The 21,153-nt window shown below is 40.0% G+C and overlaps 1 protein-coding gene across 1 annotated transcript in view; it reads right to left on the bottom strand.

The window, feature by feature from the left end:
* The window catches only part of LOC120635599 (nuclear pore complex protein Nup98-Nup96), a 72,138-nt gene that overhangs the window by 28,557 nt on the left and 22,428 nt on the right, over window positions 1-21,153 (bottom strand). The window contains exons 11-27 of the mRNA XM_039906611.1: window positions 20,339-20,486; window positions 18,851-18,970; window positions 17,958-18,080; window positions 16,424-16,532; window positions 15,052-15,164; window positions 14,382-14,530; window positions 12,342-12,484; window positions 11,448-11,596; window positions 10,524-10,557; window positions 9,321-9,400; window positions 8,166-8,208; window positions 6,582-6,703; window positions 4,346-4,453; window positions 3,677-3,796; window positions 2,347-2,497; window positions 1,880-1,982; window positions 437-551 (exon numbers count right to left, since the gene is read on the bottom strand). Of these exons, the coding sequence (XP_039762545.1) occupies window positions 437-551; window positions 1,880-1,982; window positions 2,347-2,497; window positions 3,677-3,796; window positions 4,346-4,453; window positions 6,582-6,703; window positions 8,166-8,208; window positions 9,321-9,400; window positions 10,524-10,557; window positions 11,448-11,596; window positions 12,342-12,484; window positions 14,382-14,530; window positions 15,052-15,164; window positions 16,424-16,532; window positions 17,958-18,080; window positions 18,851-18,970; window positions 20,339-20,486 (1,930 nt within the window). The remainder of the gene's footprint in view (window positions 1-436; window positions 552-1,879; window positions 1,983-2,346; window positions 2,498-3,676; window positions 3,797-4,345; window positions 4,454-6,581; window positions 6,704-8,165; window positions 8,209-9,320; window positions 9,401-10,523; window positions 10,558-11,447; window positions 11,597-12,341; window positions 12,485-14,381; window positions 14,531-15,051; window positions 15,165-16,423; window positions 16,533-17,957; window positions 18,081-18,850; window positions 18,971-20,338; window positions 20,487-21,153) is intronic.

The following is a 21,153-nucleotide window of genomic DNA, read 5'->3' as shown; positions in this document are numbered from 1 at the left end:
TGCCCGTTGTGCTAATCGGCCGTCAAAATATACTTCACTAGCCGAACGCTTTCTCATCTACCGCAAGATAGAAAAATGATTGTAAATGTTGAAGTTCGAAAAGAGCAACTGCTGAGTTTCTTGCCGGCTCTTCTCGGTAGAATCTGCTTTCCGTACCGGTGGTAGAGTCACTACAAACATACATACTTCACGTTTCAAAAGTGCTTATAACGTAGGCCTACTTGAAATAAATGAATTTGAATTTGCTTTCGCCGATCGTGCCTCTCTGTCGCTCGTCCCGCGCTCTCGCTCGCTCGGCTCGGGCGGAACGTGACAATGAGTCATGCTTTTTCTTGCGTGCAGTGGGCGTTCATCGACTTATAAGACATTATTATAGAAAATTTTGACTTTGGCTTTGACTTTCAACGGCCATAGGTGACAAGTGCGGTCTACTCACCGGGCGCGGCGGACTTCTGCAAGCTCTGGTTGACGATTTGACGCTTCAGCACATCTGGTGTTATGTCGTCTTCTTCATCGGAGTCGGTGAGGCCGTATTTGCTGAAATGCTCGACCTGCAATAGTGCATTAACATTGAAACATTGTTTATTTTTCGATACTAAAGGTGACAATTGTTTTCGTATGGGGAATAGGCCCACCAAAAATTGTAACGTATATTAATAAAACAAATATACTACGACAATACACACATTAATGAATAGCATTTTGATTTTTCCTTATGATTACATCACAATGGTATGATTACCCTTACCTCGTCTTCAAACCAGGTATCTTACCAGGGTATGCACACGGCAGAAGATTGGCATAAAATGGCAAAAATCCTCCTTCTATGCGAGTTATATATCAATTGTACGGTAGGCAGTGCTTTTGTGCATGTATGAAGTGCCCACCACTCCTCGTCTTAACAGAGTACTGAGAAATCAACACGAAACAATGTGAACCTAAAAACATCCCTGGCTTGAAGACTGAGTACAATTTCAAAACAAACATGCAGTGACAGGAAAGTGGATTTACGACATTCCGTTTCACGATTAATTTAATCTTTGTCATTATATTAAATTTTAATAAATAAAGATTAAAAAACAATCTTGTATATTTTATGGCATCCCCTTCTACATATTATATTATATATATATATATATTTCTTGTGTGCGTGTGTATGTCAATGAACTCCTCCCAGACGGCAGGACCGATTTTAATGAATTTTTCGGTATGCGTTGGGTGGCACCCTGGATGGTTTAGATTAACAAATCAGCCCGACGGATGGCGCTGGGTTCAGCGATTTGAATTTTAAATTTTATTTATTTATTTTTTCAACTACACGTCCATTACAATGTCATATTACATAATTATTTTATTTTCAAAAAAGAATGTCAATCTAATGTTTACATTTGTTTGGTGGGTGCTTTTTAAAATATTTTGTTAAATTTGATTTTTTCATAAGTAAATGTAAGTTGCTTATGTATTATGTGTATATAAAAGAGAAAGTGTGTGGGTATGTTCCGTATAGGCTCCGAAACGGCAGGACCGATTTCAAATAAACTTTCAGGGAATCTCCGGATTGACCTGGCGAGTAATCTTGTGAAGTTTGGTGATGATCGGAGCACTCCTATTTTTGAACTGTCAAACTGTCAAATACAGCTTTTATTTACTATGATGATATTCTATTGTTGGGTGTACATGGGTGTAGATAATGATCTTCACCCGCTCTAGAAGAGAACAGAAGAGAATGAATACGGAGAGAAATAAATTATTTAATATATTATGAGACTTAAATTAAAAATTTAATGATGTAAGTTTATTGTTCCAATAAAATAAAGCAAAATCTAGCCCGGCGAAGCGGGCTGGATTACCTATACGTGTTGTAAGGATATCCACTCACCCTGAACACCCAGCTGCCGGTTTGTGGGCGATATTCAACGAATTTAGTGTCATGCTTGTCGCACACGCGGCGGAGTTTGCCCTCGTAGTCCATCTTCCATAACCTAGAGGAACAGTCATAGTTATTTATGCAACTGTTACGTAATGAGGGTAATTTACTTCCTGACTTTACAATGAATAATTGTTCTGTGGATGCTTCGGTTTCCGGAGCAAAACGTGCGTAGAGGGTCAATTGCCGAGGATCTGTTTGGTGTGGAGTATACGGATTGAAGAAATTATAAATTACGCCATACAGATTCTCCTGCTGTTCGCGGAAGCTTAATTTTCATAATATATTATGGATTTCCGCAAAGTAACGCCTGCTTCTATCCAATATAGGGAATAGGGTGAAATAGTCCTTACAGAGGACTGGCAAATGCCAGTTGCCTCCTTACTAAATATATATAACCTAAAAACCACATGTCCAACCTGTCGGGTTCGGTGATGGGTCGCTTCTCAGTCTTGTCCCGCGGCCACACGCGCTCTAGAGTCACGATGGCGCGGCGGTTCAGACCCTCGCCCACCGGCGGCTTCTCTTCGTCCTCCGGGTAGATGATGATCTCCTTATTCAGGAAATGGACTGTGAAAACGAATAACATGTTAAAACGGACTGTGAAAACGAATAACATGTTAAAATGGACTGTCAAAACGAATAACATGTTAAAATGGACTGTCAAAACGAATAACATGTTAAAATGGACTGTCAAAACGAATATCATATTAAAATGGACCGTACAAATGAATATCATGTTAAAATGCACTGTCAAAACGAATATCATGTTGACATGGTCTGTCCAATCTAATATCATGCAAAAATGGACGGTCCAAACGAATATCATGTCACAATGGACTGTCCAAATGAATATCATGTTAACATGGACTTTCCGAACCAATATCATGTTAAAATGCACTGTCAAAACGAATATCATGTTAACATGGTCTGTCCAATCTAATATCATGCAAAAATGGACGGTCCAAACGAATATCATGTCACAATGGACTGTCCAAATGAATATCATGTTAACATGGACTTTCCGAACCAATATCATGTTAAAATGCACTGTCAAAACGAATATCATGTTAACATGGTCTGTCCAATCTAATATCATGCTAAAATGGACGGCCCAAAGGAATATCATGTCACAATGGACTGTCCAAACGAATATCATGTTAAAATGGAGTTTCCGAACGAATATTTTTATATATTTAACATTCTATCATCAGGCTTATCTCTATATCATCGTTATTATCCCATTTCCAGCCTACAACATAGCACATTTCTAATCTGTTGAGATTAGGCCATCATGGTGAACTAGGGCTGCCTAACGCGTACTAATACGGACAGATGGATGGCTGGATAGATGGTTGGATAGATGGATTGCTGGGTGGCTGGATCGCTGAGTTGCTGGAAGGATGGATGGCTGGGTGGATGGGTGGGTTAGTGGCTGGGTGGATGGATGGATGGATGGATAGATGGATGGATGGATGGATAGATGTGTTTACTACTGAACGGATTTTGAGAAAAGTTAACAGTAATAAAGTTTAATACATCAGAAAAAAGCATAGGTACATACAGAATTCGTATAAATTGTCAAAAATAAAAATAAAAAAAAAAGAGTAGGAGGGAGAAAAACATGCTATCTTGACTTGATCGCTTAGCGGCACGTCTTTATCGTAAGGAAGTTAACTGGCCCAGCCATGGACTCCCCACCACCTCCATAAAAAAAAAAGGAAAAAAAAAATAATGTATTGCACTCACCCAAAGAATCGATATCCAATCCGGCAACGTCGATTTCACAGTCGTAGTAAACGTTGCCGTAGTTCTTACGGCCGATGGTCAGATGTGGGACAACACACGACCCGTCTGGCCGGATGTAATCTAGAAAATTTCAAATATATATTTGTTATTATTTTATATAAGTTTGACGTTTCTATATTGTGTGTGTGCGTGTGTGCTTGTGTGTGTGCGTGCGTGTTTTAGTGTGCGTGTGTGTTAGTGTGCGCGTGCGTGTGCGTGTATGTGAGCGTGTGTGTGTGCGCGTTTGTATGTATGCGAGTGTGTGCGTGCGTGTGTTGTGGCGTCGTAGCTGCACACTATCATAGATATCAAATCCAAAATGGCGAACTATAATTTGTTTCAAACTCAACATGGGTATAAAATGAAAGATTGACTATATTGGGTTCTTTTAATTTTAATAAATATTACATGTATTTTTATTTTTAATTTGTGACCGGAGATAACAACGATAATGCTATGTACACCTATAATTGATTAATGTAATGGCACTAGACAGAATTTATAATTCAAACACATTTTTTTTTTTTTTTTTATGAATTAATCAATGAATTGCTGGTGTGAATAAATAAATAAATAAACTATGGGCAGCTACATACATAAACGCGGTGTCATGTTGGTGAAGACACTTACTGATCATCTCTTCTAGTGTCGGTATGGTGTAGTAGCCAGCCCTGGTGAGTTTCACCCCGGCTGGGTGGGGGGGTGCATCCCGGGTGGGCACGTGCTCCCCTTCGGACACTGTAACAAAGATTAAGAACATTAAATCCTCAGTAGAAATTATGATGATGTATTTTGTAGCGTACCTTCTATAGTTTACGCTCACAACATATTATAGTTTTAAGTTTAATGTTTTCTCTGCCAAGCAAATTTTTTGAATTCTTTTGAGAAATAGCGATCTTAAACCACATTTTTGTATATATACCTATTTACCGATTGTAAAAGTTGCAAATAAAGATTTATTATAGTAAGTTATAAAAATCTTAAATTATAATAAACAAGCGTAGTCGGTGGCCACATATTTGCAACTGAGCTCTAACGATTTTGTACTTTAAACTCGGTAACAATTGGCAGTGATTAGCAGCCACAGTTTAATCACAAGAACTACGGTGGCCACCGACTACGCCTTTTTGTAAAATGTAGGAACCTACCTACATGTTTCAGCTTTATTGTACCCAAGTTTTGGATGTCTATAAAAAGACGTGTGAGTACTTGTAGACGCGTTAGAAGTTATACTTCCAACTACTACAAAAATGACGAAATTCCAAAAATGACATCTTTCGCCAATAGAAAAAAGGTACTTAATACATTGAAAGTTTTATTATAACGTATTATCTAGTTGTCTCATTATCGGACCACTAAGTCTTACTCAACATTAAAATTCGAGATTTTTCTACAGTAGAATAAATTTAATCCCCGGAATGAGCCCGCTTTGACAATTGAAAATGTACACTTTCTAAGCTTTTTTTTAAAAACCAAAATGTTGACTATAGCTAACTTCATGGTGTCGGTTTTTCGTGACGGCTCATCGTAAAAAAAAAAAATACACTCATAATTTTTCCCTAACACACCAAAAGAAGTATAACTTCAAAAATGATTTCCCGTAGTGGAGTTTCAGTTTTTGAACTAAATTATTTTGGTACCTGTTAGATTCTTGTACTGCTTCTACTTCTTGTAGTGCTAATATCCTCAACACGAGAATATGATGTCTACCCATCTTGTCTATGGTATATATTTATATATTTTTTTTTAAATTAATTGCATTAGTAACCCTGGTAGCCGCGAACGTGGTGCGAAACCTTCTGGCACTTTGCCGAAAGAGACATCTGACCGGTCCAGTGGCAGCAGAACATCAGGTCTCCACTCACGCCGGACTGACCTTGGGGAGGGAAAGGTTGAATCCAGGATGAGGAATGGTACAGGTATGGGACAAAGAATTAAGAACATCCAGAAACCGTGTACACGACTAATATTGAGGCATCAAAACCGCTCCACTTTAGTAGTGTTTCACGAACAGGCGTTTAGTCATTTCATTCATTTAGCAGTTGACAGTAATTATTATACCTCTAATGTTCTAAACATGTTTTTTCCTTTTAAGCCTTCGGTTGCCTGGAAGAAATCGCTATGTAGCGATAAGGCCACCATATTATACTCTCTTGCTCTGTATTTATATCTCTGTAACTACTGTTTCTTTGGTGTACAATAATAAATAATAATTTATCTACCGTGTATTCATTCATTAATTCATTCATGATCATCATATCGACCCATCACCGGCCCACTACAGGTTACGGGTGAAAGTGTCCTCCCAAAGTGAGAAGTGTGTGAGTGAGTTAAGGCCGTAGTCCACCACGCTGGCCAAGTGCGGATTGGTGAAGTCCACCGATTCCAATCAACATTTACCATACAATGGGGAAAATGGGAAATGGACTATATTTAAGAAATGTTGATTAACCACGTAAATAAAGTAATCTAAGTTTAAAATAGGAAAAGTTTGTGAGCTAGCAACATTCCGCAGGTGTAATGAGAGACGTGCTCAGGGCGTTTTTTGTTTTAGGACACGACGCACAGCATGCAATAATGGCTGAATGAGGATTCTGTATATTCTTAGTTCTGCGGTATAGGAATGAAAGAACATTGGATAGAAGCAGGCGTTATGGCGTATGAATAATTGTTAAATAACAATTATACATTGTAAAGTCAACATCTCCTGAGGATGCTCCGGTGTCGGAGCGAAACGTGCGTAGAGGGTACATCGCCGAAGATCTGTTTGGTGTGGAGTATAAGGATTGAAGAAATTATAAATTACACCATACAGATTCTCCTGCTTTTCGCGGAGTATAGCGTGGCTATAAAGGAGTATACTCACCGGAGAAGGTGTCAACGTTCTCCTCCATGCTTCTCTCGGAGCGCAGTCCTAACTCCCGCGCTGAGTTCTCAGCGGAGTCTGGGTTCATAGCCGGCGGTTTCCGGAGGGTTTTGGTTGTTAACCTTGAACATAATTACACATATTTAATATTAAAGTAGTAAGTAGAGCTTTTGTGACAGAGATCATCGGGGGAAGGATTTTTTTGATTCTTCAGTCTAAGATGGCAGCGGTCTAACCTGTTAGGTTAGGTAAGGTTTGCAAAGGATAGGTTTTTAAAGCCGGCAACGCATCCGTGGCTCCTCTGGTGCCGCAGATGTTTATGGGCGGCGGTGATCACTTATCATCAGGTGGCCCACTCGCTCGTTTGCCCGCTATTAATATTTAAAAAAAATCGTAATATAACGAAAGCCACAAAGATCCGGCTTGTTAAAGCACTGATTATTCCTGGGTATTACTGGGTATTCCCCATATTTTTCTACGCTTCGGAGACGTGGACTCTGAGGGAGACTAAGAAGAAAAGAATAGATGTTCTTGAGATGTGGTGCTGGAGGAGAATGTTGGGAGTGACCTGGAACATGTTCCGTACTAATGAATCAATTCTTGACGAACTCAGTATCTTCTGCAGTTCGAATCCTTAGTTTCTTCGGTCACGTGTCTATTGAGCGTCTTGCGGTTCAAGGGAAAGTAGAATGTACCAGAGCAAGCGATAGATCACCGGATGAGATGGACGGACCAAGTGAAGGCCACATTGAGGCTCCTCTCCGTGAATGCGCAAGAAAGGCGACCGTTAGAGAAGACTGGCGAAGGATTGTCAAGCGAGCCACAACACCCAAATGACGACCACGGACAGTCTGTCATGACTGTAACGAGTAGGGGTATGGCAGTTATATTAAAACCAGACCACTAATCACTTGGCAGCATGTCTTTGTCGTTATTGTGGTAACTAGCCACAGCCGAAGCCTCCCACCAGAGCAATTTCAGAACTTATTCATATCCAAATTGTTTCCGTTGGAAATCAAACCCGGGACCTCTTACTTAAATTCACAGCGCTCACCGTTGCGCCAGGGAGTTCGTCAAAATACGCACACACAAGCGCACACACACAAATAGATCTCTTCCTTAAGGCTATGGAGGGTAGAGGTAATGAGAGTCATCTTATATGGGAGAAAAGTTGAAAAAGTGTCCAGTGTATGCGCTAAATAACAGTTCAAAAATCCTCCACAATGGCGCTGGTGGATGCACAGGGTATGGTATGAATGTAGCAATCGTAGATGAATTGAAGTATGCCGAGTTAAAAAATTTAATGTCATTATCGACTAAAGTAGTTAATTATTGAGAATTTCAACAACTTACGTTGTACAAAATATTGTGGTAAATATAACCCTACTTCCTTGTTTATTTTTCAAGCCTACTCTAACAATATTTATATTTGGCGCTTCTTTTAAGAGTTACCTTGATGCAAATGTGGCGCCATCCTAATTTAATACATTTTGACGACACTTTTTCATATACACAGATGATCCTCCTTACCTCTACACTCCATACTTAAGGCGACAGCAATTAGTTAATTATAGAACTACTCACCAACTGGCGCGTCTCTCAGATATTTGTAATGGCAACTCCTTGTCTGAAATACAAATATATTATTATTTATTTATTATTTAACTCTTTATTTGTACACCACAATGAAGGTAGGAAAAAAAAAACAATAGAAATACAAAGACAAAAGTAGAATAAAATATACGTTTATCAATCAATCAATTTTTTTTTATTTTGCTTGAATATGGTATATGCAACATGTTTACATAGGTGTTAATTAAATTATATACGTATCACATGTCCTGCCGAGATTGGGTTGGGTTTAAATAACAAGTCACATTTAAATAAATTAATTAAAAGTAAAAACACAAAAAAAAGTAAATGAAAATATCAGATTAAATGAAAATTAATAAATAAATAAATATACTACGACGATACACACATCGCCATCTAGCCCCAAAGTAAGCATAGCTTGTGTTATGGGTACTAAGATGACTGATGAATAATTCATATGAATAACATACATAAATACTTATAATATATAGATAAACACCCAGCCATTGAAAAACATTCATGTTCATCACACAAACATTGTCCAGTTGTGGGAATCGAACCCACGGCCTTGGCTAGCAGGGTAAAGCAGGGTAGCTGCCCACTGCGCCAATCGGCCGTCAAACTTACTGTGCGGGACGATAGGCGTAAGCGGGGAAGAGACAGGACGTCACTGAGTCAACTGAGTTCGTTAAAGTCAATATTTCGTGTGCTTTAATTTTAATCTAACAAGTAACTAGTTTTATTTGATAGTTAATAATAGAATTTAATATGTAATAGCATTTTAGAAATTAGCATATTTAACAATAATTGCCTAAATGTAACCCTTATGTAATTGGATCGAAATAACGCCCTCTGATTGGCCGAGAAACAGAACCAATCAGAGTGCCTGTATTTTTGTGGCAAAATTAGTATAAATACCGCACCCGTTTGTACGCCGAGTCAGTTTCCAACGGCACGCGGTAGCGGTAACACAAGAAAGAAGAACTACTAATAAAGAAACAAGAAGAAATCCCTGGAGTTTTCCTTTTCCAACCAGCCCAGCAAAAGTTTATGTACAGAAGCATACACGTACGTAATACTTAATAAATAAAATCAATTAATGAACGTTTTAACATTTAAATGATTAATAATAATGCACGTAATCACCTAAATTGGGATACAATCTGGGCGTCGGTTCGATCTCTGCTGGCATATCCTTCTCGCTCCAACCTTGTTTCGGACCCAACCTAAAACAAACAATGTATTAATTCCTTGAAGTGAAACCATGCTTTGTCTAATTAACGATGTTAATTTTGGGAGCTTGAAAGTTGTGATGAGGTATTGTAAAATCATAAATGCACCCATTCGATTATCGATTATTCTTTTCATAGAACTTGGAATCGATATATATTTTTTTTAATTTATGATACAAAACCTCTTTACATATTTCATTTATTTTTTGATGAAATTATTCCAATCTATGATTTTACATGCTATACGACACAACTGGTTCTAATCATTTTTGTATTGATAGAATAGAATAGAAAAAACATTATTGCAAGACAAAGAAACCACTAATATTACTTATACTTAATAGTTTTAAATGACTATGTGAGATGGTGATAACGAAAAAAAACCGTCTTAGTTTGCTGTGGGCTTCTTCTTAGACCAGGGCGCGTCCGGAACCCTCGTTGCTTTAGTTTTAAGTTGACGAATTTATTTATCGCCATCAACACACTTCTATGTCATAATTTACATGTAATGTATGCTTCAAAAGTGCCATCTAACATTTCTTTATTCAAATAGGTACATTTGAATAAAGAAATGTTTGACTTTGACTTTATACAATGTTTTCTGTGTGTTTTGTTCCAATAACGTTTTTTAATAATAATTATAATTAAGTTAAGTGATAAGGCCGCCTTTGCAACTAAGCACTAAGGTGCAAGGTTGCAAAGGCAGCTTTGGCTTCAGTATCGATTACAGAGGGCCCTCTACTCCAAAGTAAGCGTAGCTCGTGTTATGGCCACTAAGATAACGTGAATAATATAGATACTTATAATATACAAATAAACACCAAGATACTGAAGGACATTCATGTTCATCAACAAACATTTTTCCAGTTGTGGGAATCGAACCCAAGGCCTTGGACTCGGAATGCACGGTCTCGCTGTCTACTTCGCCAGTCGGCCGCAGAATTTGTTATTATAGTGCCAACAGTAATACATCATCTGTGAACATTTCAACTATAACAGTTCATGAGATACAATGTCAAATGCCTGGTGATAGACGGGCGGACAGACGGACGGACAGGAGTGTCTTAGTAAAAGGTTAAATTTTACCCTTTGGGTATGGATTTGTTTTGAAACTTACCAACTGCTGTGTCTGTCGAAAGCCCCCTCGGAATCTGAAATAGAAAATTGCATTGAAGTACTGTCCTTTGGTCAAGTGGTAAGCATGTTCAACTACAGACAGTGAGATCGTGGGTTCAAATCCCTAGAAGCACCATAGAACCATATTTTATATAAAGTACCTTTTTATTGGCACAACACAGTAGACATAAGTCAATCATATTATAAATTACTCCGTATGCAGGTCTGTGTTGTTCTGGTAAATAAACATATTCTATTCTATTTTATATTTTCTGTGAAAATACCTCCCTGGCGCAACGGTGAGCGCTGTGAATTTAAGCAGCGGGTCACGGATTAGATACCCGGCAGGGGATATCTGGGAATTTGTAATTTCTGTATTTTCTCTGGTCCGGTTTTGGCCGTCGCAGTCCTTCACCGTTGAAGCAATTGATATTTTAATTACTTAAAACGCACATAGCTTAGAAAACTTAGAGGTGCGTGCTGGGATTCGAACTTTGTCCCCCGAAAGGAAAGTCGAGCTTCTGGCCAAGCTATCGCCGCTTCGCTCGTACGACAAAAGAAGCATATTTATTTATCCATACAAACAAATTCAAAACATTCTAAGTGTTTACTTGTGACAATCCTATTGAAGATAAAAGACCGACACGCGCATAGTATCTACGCGACGCGTAAGTAATAAAGTGGCAGGAGTCTCATGATTTTAATTTGGCACGTGATGCTAAAAGAAATCAGATACAGCACTAATGCTGTATCTGATTTCTTTCAGTAAAACTATGGCAGCGGTTCATTTACACATTCTATAACTTATGAAATATAGCAAGAGTAGACAAAAATTTAAATAGTTTTGGACTATTTTGGTCCGTCTAACCCCTCCGCTGCAATATAATCTATAACTTATGAAATATCTCAAGAGTAATTAACGTACTGTTATTATCAGCGTTGTTTTCCGCCCCGCGCTCCTTCTCAGCGCGTATAAACTCCTGCTTGCTTCCCGTCGAGTCCTGCTGTGTCGAAGCGACCGGTTGGCCCTGCTCTTGGGAATCGTTTGCTTCCCGCCTCGGTTCCTCCAACGATCTGAAACGGAAATTTGTACAACATGTTAAAGCGGTGATAGCTTCAATATGAGCAGGAGCTCGACTTACCTTTCGGGGGGCCGAGTTCGAATCCCGGCACGCACCTCTAACTTTTCTGAGTTATGTGCGTTTTAAGTAATTACTCGCTTCAACCGTGAAGGAAGACATCAAATTCAAAATTCATTTATTTCAAGTAGGCCTAATATAAGCACTTTTGAAACGTCAAGTCTGTCTGTTTGTAGTGATTCTCATTCATCGTAAGGAAACCTGCATGCCTGAGAAGTTCTACATAATGTTCTCGAAGGTGTGCGGAGTCCACCAATCCGCACTGGGCCAGCGTGGTGGACTATGGCCTTAACCCATTCTCATTGTGGGAGGAGACCAGTGTTCTGTAGTGGGCAGTGATGGGTTAATGTGATGATGATGATTGGTAGCGAAGCGGCGTTGGTAGTGAATTTTAAAGAGGATCTCTTACTTTTGTAAATTGCTTGCGTTTTAAGCAATTAAAAAGTCACTCGCTTCAATGGTGAAAAAACATAGTGAGGGAACCTGCATGCCTGAGAGTTCTCCATAACGTTCTCAGTCTTATAAAGTCCATCCGCACTCGACCTTCTCATTCTGAGAGGTGACTGAAACGTGGTGACAAAAAGAAGTGCCAGTCACATTCGCTGACATGTCCAGCTATTAGACTGCTCCGTCCTTGACTTGACTGACACGTCAAGGACGCTCATACTATTCTCTCTTACCTATCATTGTCGGCATGCTCTATCGACTCGTTGTCTTCGGTCCGGGGCTTAGGGCGTAGAACGAGTCGCTTCCTGCTCGGCTTCAAGGTCAACTTGTCTTCTATACTGGGATCGGATTCCTCGAGGCCGTCGAAGAGTGACTTCTGGAATAAACAGTTAAAATAAAAATAAGCATACTACACACATCGCCATCTAGCCCCAAAATAAGCGTAGCTTATTGGTACTAAAATGACTCATGTGTATTTTTATTAATGTACATATTAACATTTCTCGGGCAGCTGACTACCCGCTTTCGTGTTCTGTGTGCCCGTGACATCAAACTGACTGGGTCGAAATATCGATAAATCCAAAATTCAAAAAATTCAAAATTCATTTATTTCAAGTTGGCCTAATATAAGCACTTTTGAAACGTCACGTCTGTCTTTGTGTAGTGACTCTACCACCGGTTCGGAAGGCAGATTCTACCGAGAAGAAGCCGGCAAGAAACTCAGCAGTTGCTCTTTACCGTGAAAATATTACCGTGGTATGTACCCATTGAACTATATTTAAGAAATGTTGATTAACCACGAAAATTTTAGTTCAAATTCTTTAAATACATATAACATACAGATAAACTCCCAGACACTGAAAGTATTCATGTTCATCACACAATCATTTTCCAGTTGTTGGAATCGAAATCACAGCCTTGTATTTAGAAACCAGGGTCACTGCCCACTGCGCCAAACAGCCGTCCATTTTTTTTTTTACTTAGCCTTACAGTTACAGTTACAGTGTGGCAACACTGCCCTCTATGGCCTTCTTTCTTGTAGCAAAAATGCAATCACTGTAGACAATACATGCAAGTAAATTTATTTATTTTTATTTCAATCAGTACTCAGTACGGTTAACCAATCAATTACACTAATAATATACACAGTAAATTAAATTACCCAAATTGAGTAGAGAACAAGAGGAAGGAAAAGGAGAAATAAAACAAAAAACATAAATATAACATGATCATAAAAAAAAATCCTGTGCAATTTATTCACACACGGCAGAAGTGTAACTTCTGAAATGTAGCCTACGAGAGATTGAGGTGGATGTGAGGTGGAGTATCAGAACTATTCGGATAAATGTAAGCTTTATTATTTAGCTTCCATGGTAACTAGAATAGGTAAAAAAAACGTATAATGTTTTCTGTCTCACTCTTGTCCTGTACATTTTAGTGTTTGTGTCTCAAAGGACTTATTTTTTCGTTTCATCGAGTATGCCAATCACAACGATTCTGAAGAAGTTTCACTTCAATAACGTTACAATCGTTACCATAAACTTTATAACAATCTAAATATCTTGCACCATGGAATTATCGATGTCAGACAGTTTTTCTATACAATAGCAACACAGCTTCAAACGGCTGTCATGCAAGTCGTTCTCGTCGGAAGTTGGAGATGTGCGACTCAAAAGTGACACCGGCTGTCATTCGCACTTAAAAAATCTACCGTTGCAACGAACGTGCCGCCCGGGAACGAATCGCAAAAAAAGTTATCGTATTCTAACTAAAACTCCCTGTATCTGGTGGAAGAGCAAAGAGTGCAAGCAGCAGACCGAGGTACGTACGTGCATTGTATTGCTGCCTATATCAAGTGTTTAACATCGTCATCGTCAGACCCAAAATTAGGTGTCTGAATTCCCACTGTAGCACGGACCACTAGGTGCGAGTTGCTACAAATAGTGATACCAACTAGTAATTGTGCTATGTTCTCACACAATCAAGTTAGGTTAAAAACATGGTGCAATTACATTTCTCACAGTCACAGTACTGTAGGACAGTTGCGTGCACACAGTCCTAGGCCAGGGTATGCATAAAGCAGATACATGGCCTCTAATACGAGCTATATAAAATAATGTGGGTAGGCTGTGCTTTTGTGCATGTATGAAGTGCACGCCACTGCTGTAGGCAATGGTTAACAACGGTGTTCAAAGGATAAAGTGGGTGGATGTGGTTTTTTTAATAACTATCCCATAAAAATAATACACAATATTCAATTGCGGTGTTCTTACCTTATCTCTCGCGCAGGCGATGGGTCGTGGGAACACTTTTAGCCGCGACGCCGACGGTGGCGGAGAGGTGACTCTGTACGCCGCACCGTCTAATACAGCCTTCACCGCCCGTGGATTGGTGGGTTTAAGCACATCCTCCGCTGTTGATGCTGTTGAACATTTGTTTTCAATTAGTTGACTAATCTCTACAGGGAAAAAAAAGTGGGTGCTACACGCACCCACTTTTATTCACGCCCACCTTTACGCGCGATAATAATGAAACTTTTATTATTATTTATTGATGAAAGACTCTTAGTATTGATTGACGGCCGATTGGCGCATTTGCAGCGACCCTGCTTTCTGAATCCAATGCCGTGGGTTCGATACCCAAAACTAGAAAATGTTTGTGTGATCATGAATGTTTTTCAGTGTCTGGGTCTATTCTAAGTATTTGTGTATATTATTCATAAAAATATTCATCAGTCATCTTAGTACCCATAACACAAGCTACACTTTCTTTGGGGCTAGATGGCGATGTGTGTGTTGTCGTACTATATTTATTTCACTTGTTGTAAATACGATTCTTTTGATTTATTATTATTACAGGGTGATGATTCCTTTTGAAATATACTTATGCGCCCTTCAAAGGTATTTCGTAATTAGTTTACTCGTTGTATATGAAGTAACTCACATGCATCGGGCAGGAGGTCTTTAAACAGTCCCGTGTCGCCGTAAGGTCTCGCCGCTAAAGCTAGCATGTGTTCGTGAACGTTACCCGCAGTAGACACTCCCGAGAGGGTTCCGCTGAAACATTAAATAATAGCACATTAATGACGAAATCGGTGGACGAAAGTTTTGCAACGAACAGCCTGTTGGATAGAAGCAGGCGATACTTTGCGGAATTCCATGATATATTATGAAAATGAAGCTTTATTTGCTATACTCCGCGAAAAGCAGGCGAATCATGTTGTTATTTATAATTTCTTCAATCTTTATACTGCACGCCAAACAAATCTTCGGCAGTGTAACCTCATTGACGGCCGACTAGCGCAGTAGGCAGCGACCCTGCTTTGTGAGTCCATGGTCGTGGGTTCGATTCCCACAATTGGAAGATGTTTGTGTGATGAACATTAACGTTTTTCAGTGCTGGGTGTTTATCTGTATATTAAAAGTATTTATGTATATTATTCATAAAAATATTCAACAGTCATCTTAGTACCCATAACACGAGCTACGCTTACTTTAGGGCTAGATGGCGATGTGTGTCCTCAGGAGATGTTGACATTACAATGAATAATTGTTAAGTAACACACCTAAACAACTATATATTTTATCACCTTTATAAAATACTATTCTTATATTATAAATATGAAAGTGAGTGTCACTAGAGAGTGTCAAGAGAGTATCACTGAGTGGGCGTGCTCACGGTTTTTGACCAGGGTATGCATAAAGAAGGGAGATGCCATAAAATGGAGAAAAATCCTTAGCATTTATAAGTTATACCAAAGTTTTTGGGTAGGCAGAGCTTTTGTGCATGTATGAAGTGCACGCCACTGAGTCGAAGAGTAACGTAGGCTACTTTTTATCCCAGGACAAGAAGCGCTTCGCACAAGGTTCGTATAAAAACGCAATATACTCTGACAACAATAAGTCATTCTATATTTCACAAAGCTTGACAGTGACTGTGACAGTTGACAGTGGGCCTCATAAGAAGGCTCAGAGTCACTCAGCGGGCGATGGAGAGAGCTATGCTCGGAGTATCTCTGCGCGATCAAATCAGAAATGAGGAGATCCGTAGAAGAACTAGAGTTATCGACATAGCTCAACGAGTCGCGAAGCTGAAGTGGCAATGGGCGGTGCACATAGTTCGGAGAAAGGATGGACGTTGGGTTCCCAAGGTGCTGGAATGGCAGCCCCGAACTGGTCGACCCCCAACGAGGTGGACAGACGCCGCTGGATCCAAGCGGCACAGAACAGTGGACTTTGGAACTCCCTACAAAAGACCTATGTCCAGCAGTGGACGTCTATCGGTTGATATGATGATGATGATGACGGTGACTCACCCAGTTAAACCATTGTTCATGTTCATCTGTCCCATGCCCCCAAGGCCGGTGCCGCCCAGCGACGACGTGTTGCCGAACAGACTTCCACCGCCCAAACCAGAGTCGAGACCTGCGGGAAAAACAATGATTAGCATCAACCCACTACGGACGCACACTTCATACGTGCACAAAAGCACTGCCTACCCTAAAATTTATAATACAACGGACGTTTTATATAATTTTCCTGCTGTATGTAACACGTACACTGGTTAGAAACTCAGTGCACGCCACTGACTAAAGGCCGACCGTTTGAGGCCGACTGGCGCAGTTTGCAGCGACCCTGCTTTCTGAGTTAAACCGTAGGTTCGATTCCCACAGCTGGAAAATGTTTGTGTGATGAGCATAAATATTTTCTCTCGTCTGCATGCAAATATGCATATTAGCGGACCACCCGACTTCGTCCGCGAATGAGTCGACTTAAAAAAATAGTCGTATGCCCAATATAAATGATTCCGAGATTCCAATATAAATGAATCCTAGCTAGATCGATTTATCGCCCCCAAAAACCCCTGTACCATTACCAAAGTTCATGAAAATCGTTGGAGCAGATTCCGAGATTCCAATTATATATATGTATTTTTACATATATACATATATATATATTGCTACACTAGTCGTCTTAGTACCCATAACACAAGCTTCGCTTACTTTGGGGCTAGATGGCGATGTGTGCGTTGTCGTAGTTTATGAATTATTTATTTATTATTACTTTATTTATTTACAGGGCGCGGTGTCTCCTCTCGGAATGAGAAGGGTTTAGGTCGTAGTCCACCACGCTGGCCCAGTGCGGATTGATGGTAATTTTCCGTTTTTTTCAGGACTTTATATAGCTTATGTTACTCTTCTTCCTTCCGAATAACTCTACGCCAGAAATAAAGTCGATCGGTTTCTACGTTAGGGAGTGCGGGAAGGACAAACAGACAAGCAGACTTCCGTCTTAAAAATTTCACCTATTAAAAAAATTTCACTTTTGTTTAATTACTGTATGGAAAAGTGACGTTTGACAGCAGCGATTGCTATATTTACGCCTGTCGCGAGATACGTAATCACGCGTAGTAATCGATTAGTGGTATGACTACCATACTCCCTGACAGGTTAGCCCGATGCATCATCACTTACCACAGGGTGAGATCGCGGTCAAGGTCTAATTTGTAGTGTAATAAAAAAAAATAACAATAAAATAAATAAATAAATATACTACGACAATACACACATCGCCATCTAGCCCCAAAGTAAGCGTAGCTTGTGTTATTGGTACTAAGGTGACTGATGAATAATTTTATGAATAAAATACATAAATACTTATAATATAAATATAAACACCCAGACACTGAAAAACATTCATGTTCATCACACAAACATTTTCCAGTTGTGTGATTCGAACCCACGGCCTTGGGACTCAGAAAGCTGAGTCGCTGCCCACTGCGCCAATCAGCCGACAAACAAGTCTGTTGAAAAAAAAATTTTGTCGCGTTGATGTGGCCTCTTGGAGTACCTGTCCTGAAGGTGTTGGCGGGTGCCGCGTTCGGCTGCGAGAACAGGGAGCCCCCTCCTAGAGCTCCGAACGCGGGCGCGGCCGGCTTGTTCTGGAAGGACGTTCCGAGTCCTGTTCCGAGACCTGTAAACGATGAATAAATAACATTAACAAGTAAATCTTGAAAACTCTCCTGAGGATGCTCCGGTTTCGGAGCGAAGCGTGCGTAGAGGGTACATACGGATTGAAGAAATTATAAATTACACCATACAGATTCTCCTACTTTTCGCGGAGCATAGCAAATTAAGCTTAATTGCACGCCTCATAAGCGAAGTCTTGCTGTCAGTTTACGCACACCGAGTGATTCTCCAACTTAAAATGTCACTTTTTTTATTCTTTATTGCTTTTATGAATGAATATAAATAGAGAAAAGTTGAAAAAACACTATTTTTAACACTCATGATATTTATAAATCTCTTTTCATTATTTAAACTAATTAAAAAATTGTTTAAAAAAGATCTGCCTTGGACGTCCGTGTCTGTTTGTGCGGATCCCGTATCTTGTGGTCACGATAACGAGCGAAATACTTATCGAGTATTTTTTTTTTATACAATTTGTTAATCATAATACTCCGTCCGACCTTTTTGTTAATCATATGATATTTGTTATTTAATTAGAGTTTTTATGGCTACCTACTTGTATTACGTAGCCTATTTTTGCATTTGTAATCAGTGTAATGAATTTCACTGTTGTCTTGTTTCAATTTTTTTACGAAGTTTAAATTAATCATTCCAAAGCAAGCAATCTAGCTGTTGTGGTCAACATTTTTAAACGCTAACCATCGTTAACCCCCCCCCCCCCCCCACCTTTCCTTTCTCTTCCAGACACCCACGTTGCCGTGAAACTTGACTTACCCATTGTTGGTTGGTTGAACCCGAAGGATGGTTGCGTGGTCGCCGGCTTCCCGAACGTGTTGCCCCCGAACAGTCCCGATCCGGTCGTGTTGGTGCCGAAGCCCGTTGATGTACCGAAAGCTGTGTAAAAAAAGAACCGCTAAGTGCTAGTCGGACTTGCACGCAAGGGGTTCCGCAACCTAGTGACGGAGTAGCAGTTAGTAGCGGTACAGCATCATATTACATCATCATATTGGAACACCGTTGTTGACCATTGCCTACAGCAGTGGCGTGCACTTCATACATGCGCAAAAGCACTGCCTACCCACATTATATTATATAGCTCGTATTGGAGGGGATTTTTTCCATTTTATGCCATGTATCTGATTTATGCATACCCTGGCCAAAGACCGTGTGCACGCCACCGGCCTACAGTAAAACTACTGTAATTGCACCATGTTTTTGGCTTAACATGATTGCGTAAGAAGATAGCATAAATACTGGTAGGTAAAACTATTGTAAAGTTATTTGAATCGTTATATTAATGTTTTTTTGCTTTTTTATATTTTTTCTTTTTTTGTCCGCGTTTTAATCTGTATAATTTAATCTACTGTGTATTGATTGGTGTTAACCGTACTAATTTAATTAAAATAAATAAATAAAATCCTCAACATCATCATAAACGGTCACACATCCTCCTACAATGAGAAGGGGGTTGGAAGACGGGAGGGGGAGGGGGATCTATATGGTGACATTATACAATAAAATGGGCGGACCAAGCAGATTTGATGGTAAATGGCCTTAAACAGAACAATCACATCCACTGATTTATCATCATCACATTACCGGCCCACTGCAGAGTACGGGTCTCCTCCCACAATGAGGAGGGGTTAAGGCCGTAGTCCACCACGCTGGCCCAGTGCGGATTGGTGGACTCCACGCACCTTTGAGAACATTATGTCAAACTCTCAGGCAAGCCGGTTTCCTCGCGATGTTTTCCTTCACTGTTCAGGCAAGTGATATTTAATTTACTTAAAACGCACATAACTCAGAAAAGCTCGCCTCCCCCGAAAGTAAAGTCGAGCTCCTACACACTGGGCCATCATCGCTTCCCACTTTCTAATATTATACATTACTTGTAATATACTGATAACACCGAGACACTGAAAAACATTCGTGTTCATCACACAAACATTTTCCAGTTGTGGGAATCGAACCCACGGCCTTGGACTCTTACAGCGGGGTCGCTACCCAATGCGCCAATCGGCCGTCAAATATTGTATAGTATAAAACTATAAGTAATTAAAATATCACTTGGTCTTCGGAAGGAAAACATCGCGAGGCATTTTACATAATGTTCTCAAAGGTGTGCTGAGTCCACCAATCCGCACTGGGCCAGCGTGGTGGACTACTGCCTTAATCCTTCTCATTGTGGGACCGTGTCCTGTAGTGGGCCAGTAGTAAAGGGGTGATATGATGATGATGATAACATAAAGCTGATGTTCTCACCAGGTGCCGTGGAGCCGAAGGTTGGAGCTGTGGTCTGCTGAGGCTTCGCACCGAACAGGCCTCCGCCGCCGAAGCCGCCGAATCCCGTACTCGCGGGCGTAGCACCGAAGCCAGTGGTAGCGGGCTTGGCTCCGAAGAGACCCCCGCTCTGTGAGAAGACAAAGTCCATTAACACTGGTATTCATAGTCGAGGGGTGTACAGTCCCCCAAAATATAGCACTACAGACCTGACGTTCCTTATGTATGCCTAATTGAAATAAAAAAAAAATGGACCTAATGCCACTTTAGGTTCAGATGATGTGGCTGTCATCGCGTAATAAGAAAATCTTAAACAGTTATATCGCGACGTTCTTTATGTATGCCTAATTGAAATAAAAATATGGACCTAATGCCACTCGGTTCAGATGATGTGGTTGTCACCGCGTAATAACAAAATCTTATACAGTTGTATCGCGACTCTATGAGCTATGTCGGTAATTGTAATAGCTGGTTCACACGGTTCGATTTTAGTTGACAAACTGCTAAATGTGTAACAGTAAATTTATAAAGGGGGTAAATAAATAAACTTTTGATAACTATGAATTCATATTTGCCAGATATTTTTTTTAATTGATTAGGGTTTTTTACAAATTTGATTAAAAACAAATGTTCATGACATTGAGTTGGTGGGTATTTTGATATCTTCTTCTTCTTCTTCTGTTCCTGGGCCTTTTCCGCACTTGGTTGGTCTGGGACCGTCCGTTGTACGTATGGCCACTGATGCGGCTACCCGCTGGATCACTCCAGCCAGCCGAGCTCGCTCCAAAAGCTTAGCA

The sequence above is a fragment of the Pararge aegeria genome, chromosome 27 (assembly GCF_905163445.1).
Source record: "Pararge aegeria chromosome 27, ilParAegt1.1, whole genome shotgun sequence".
In the NCBI taxonomy this organism is placed as follows: Eukaryota; Metazoa; Arthropoda; class Insecta; order Lepidoptera; family Nymphalidae; genus Pararge; species Pararge aegeria.
The sequence above is the reverse complement of the archived record's forward strand: the minus strand, read 5'-3'. Positions and strand labels throughout refer to the sequence as shown.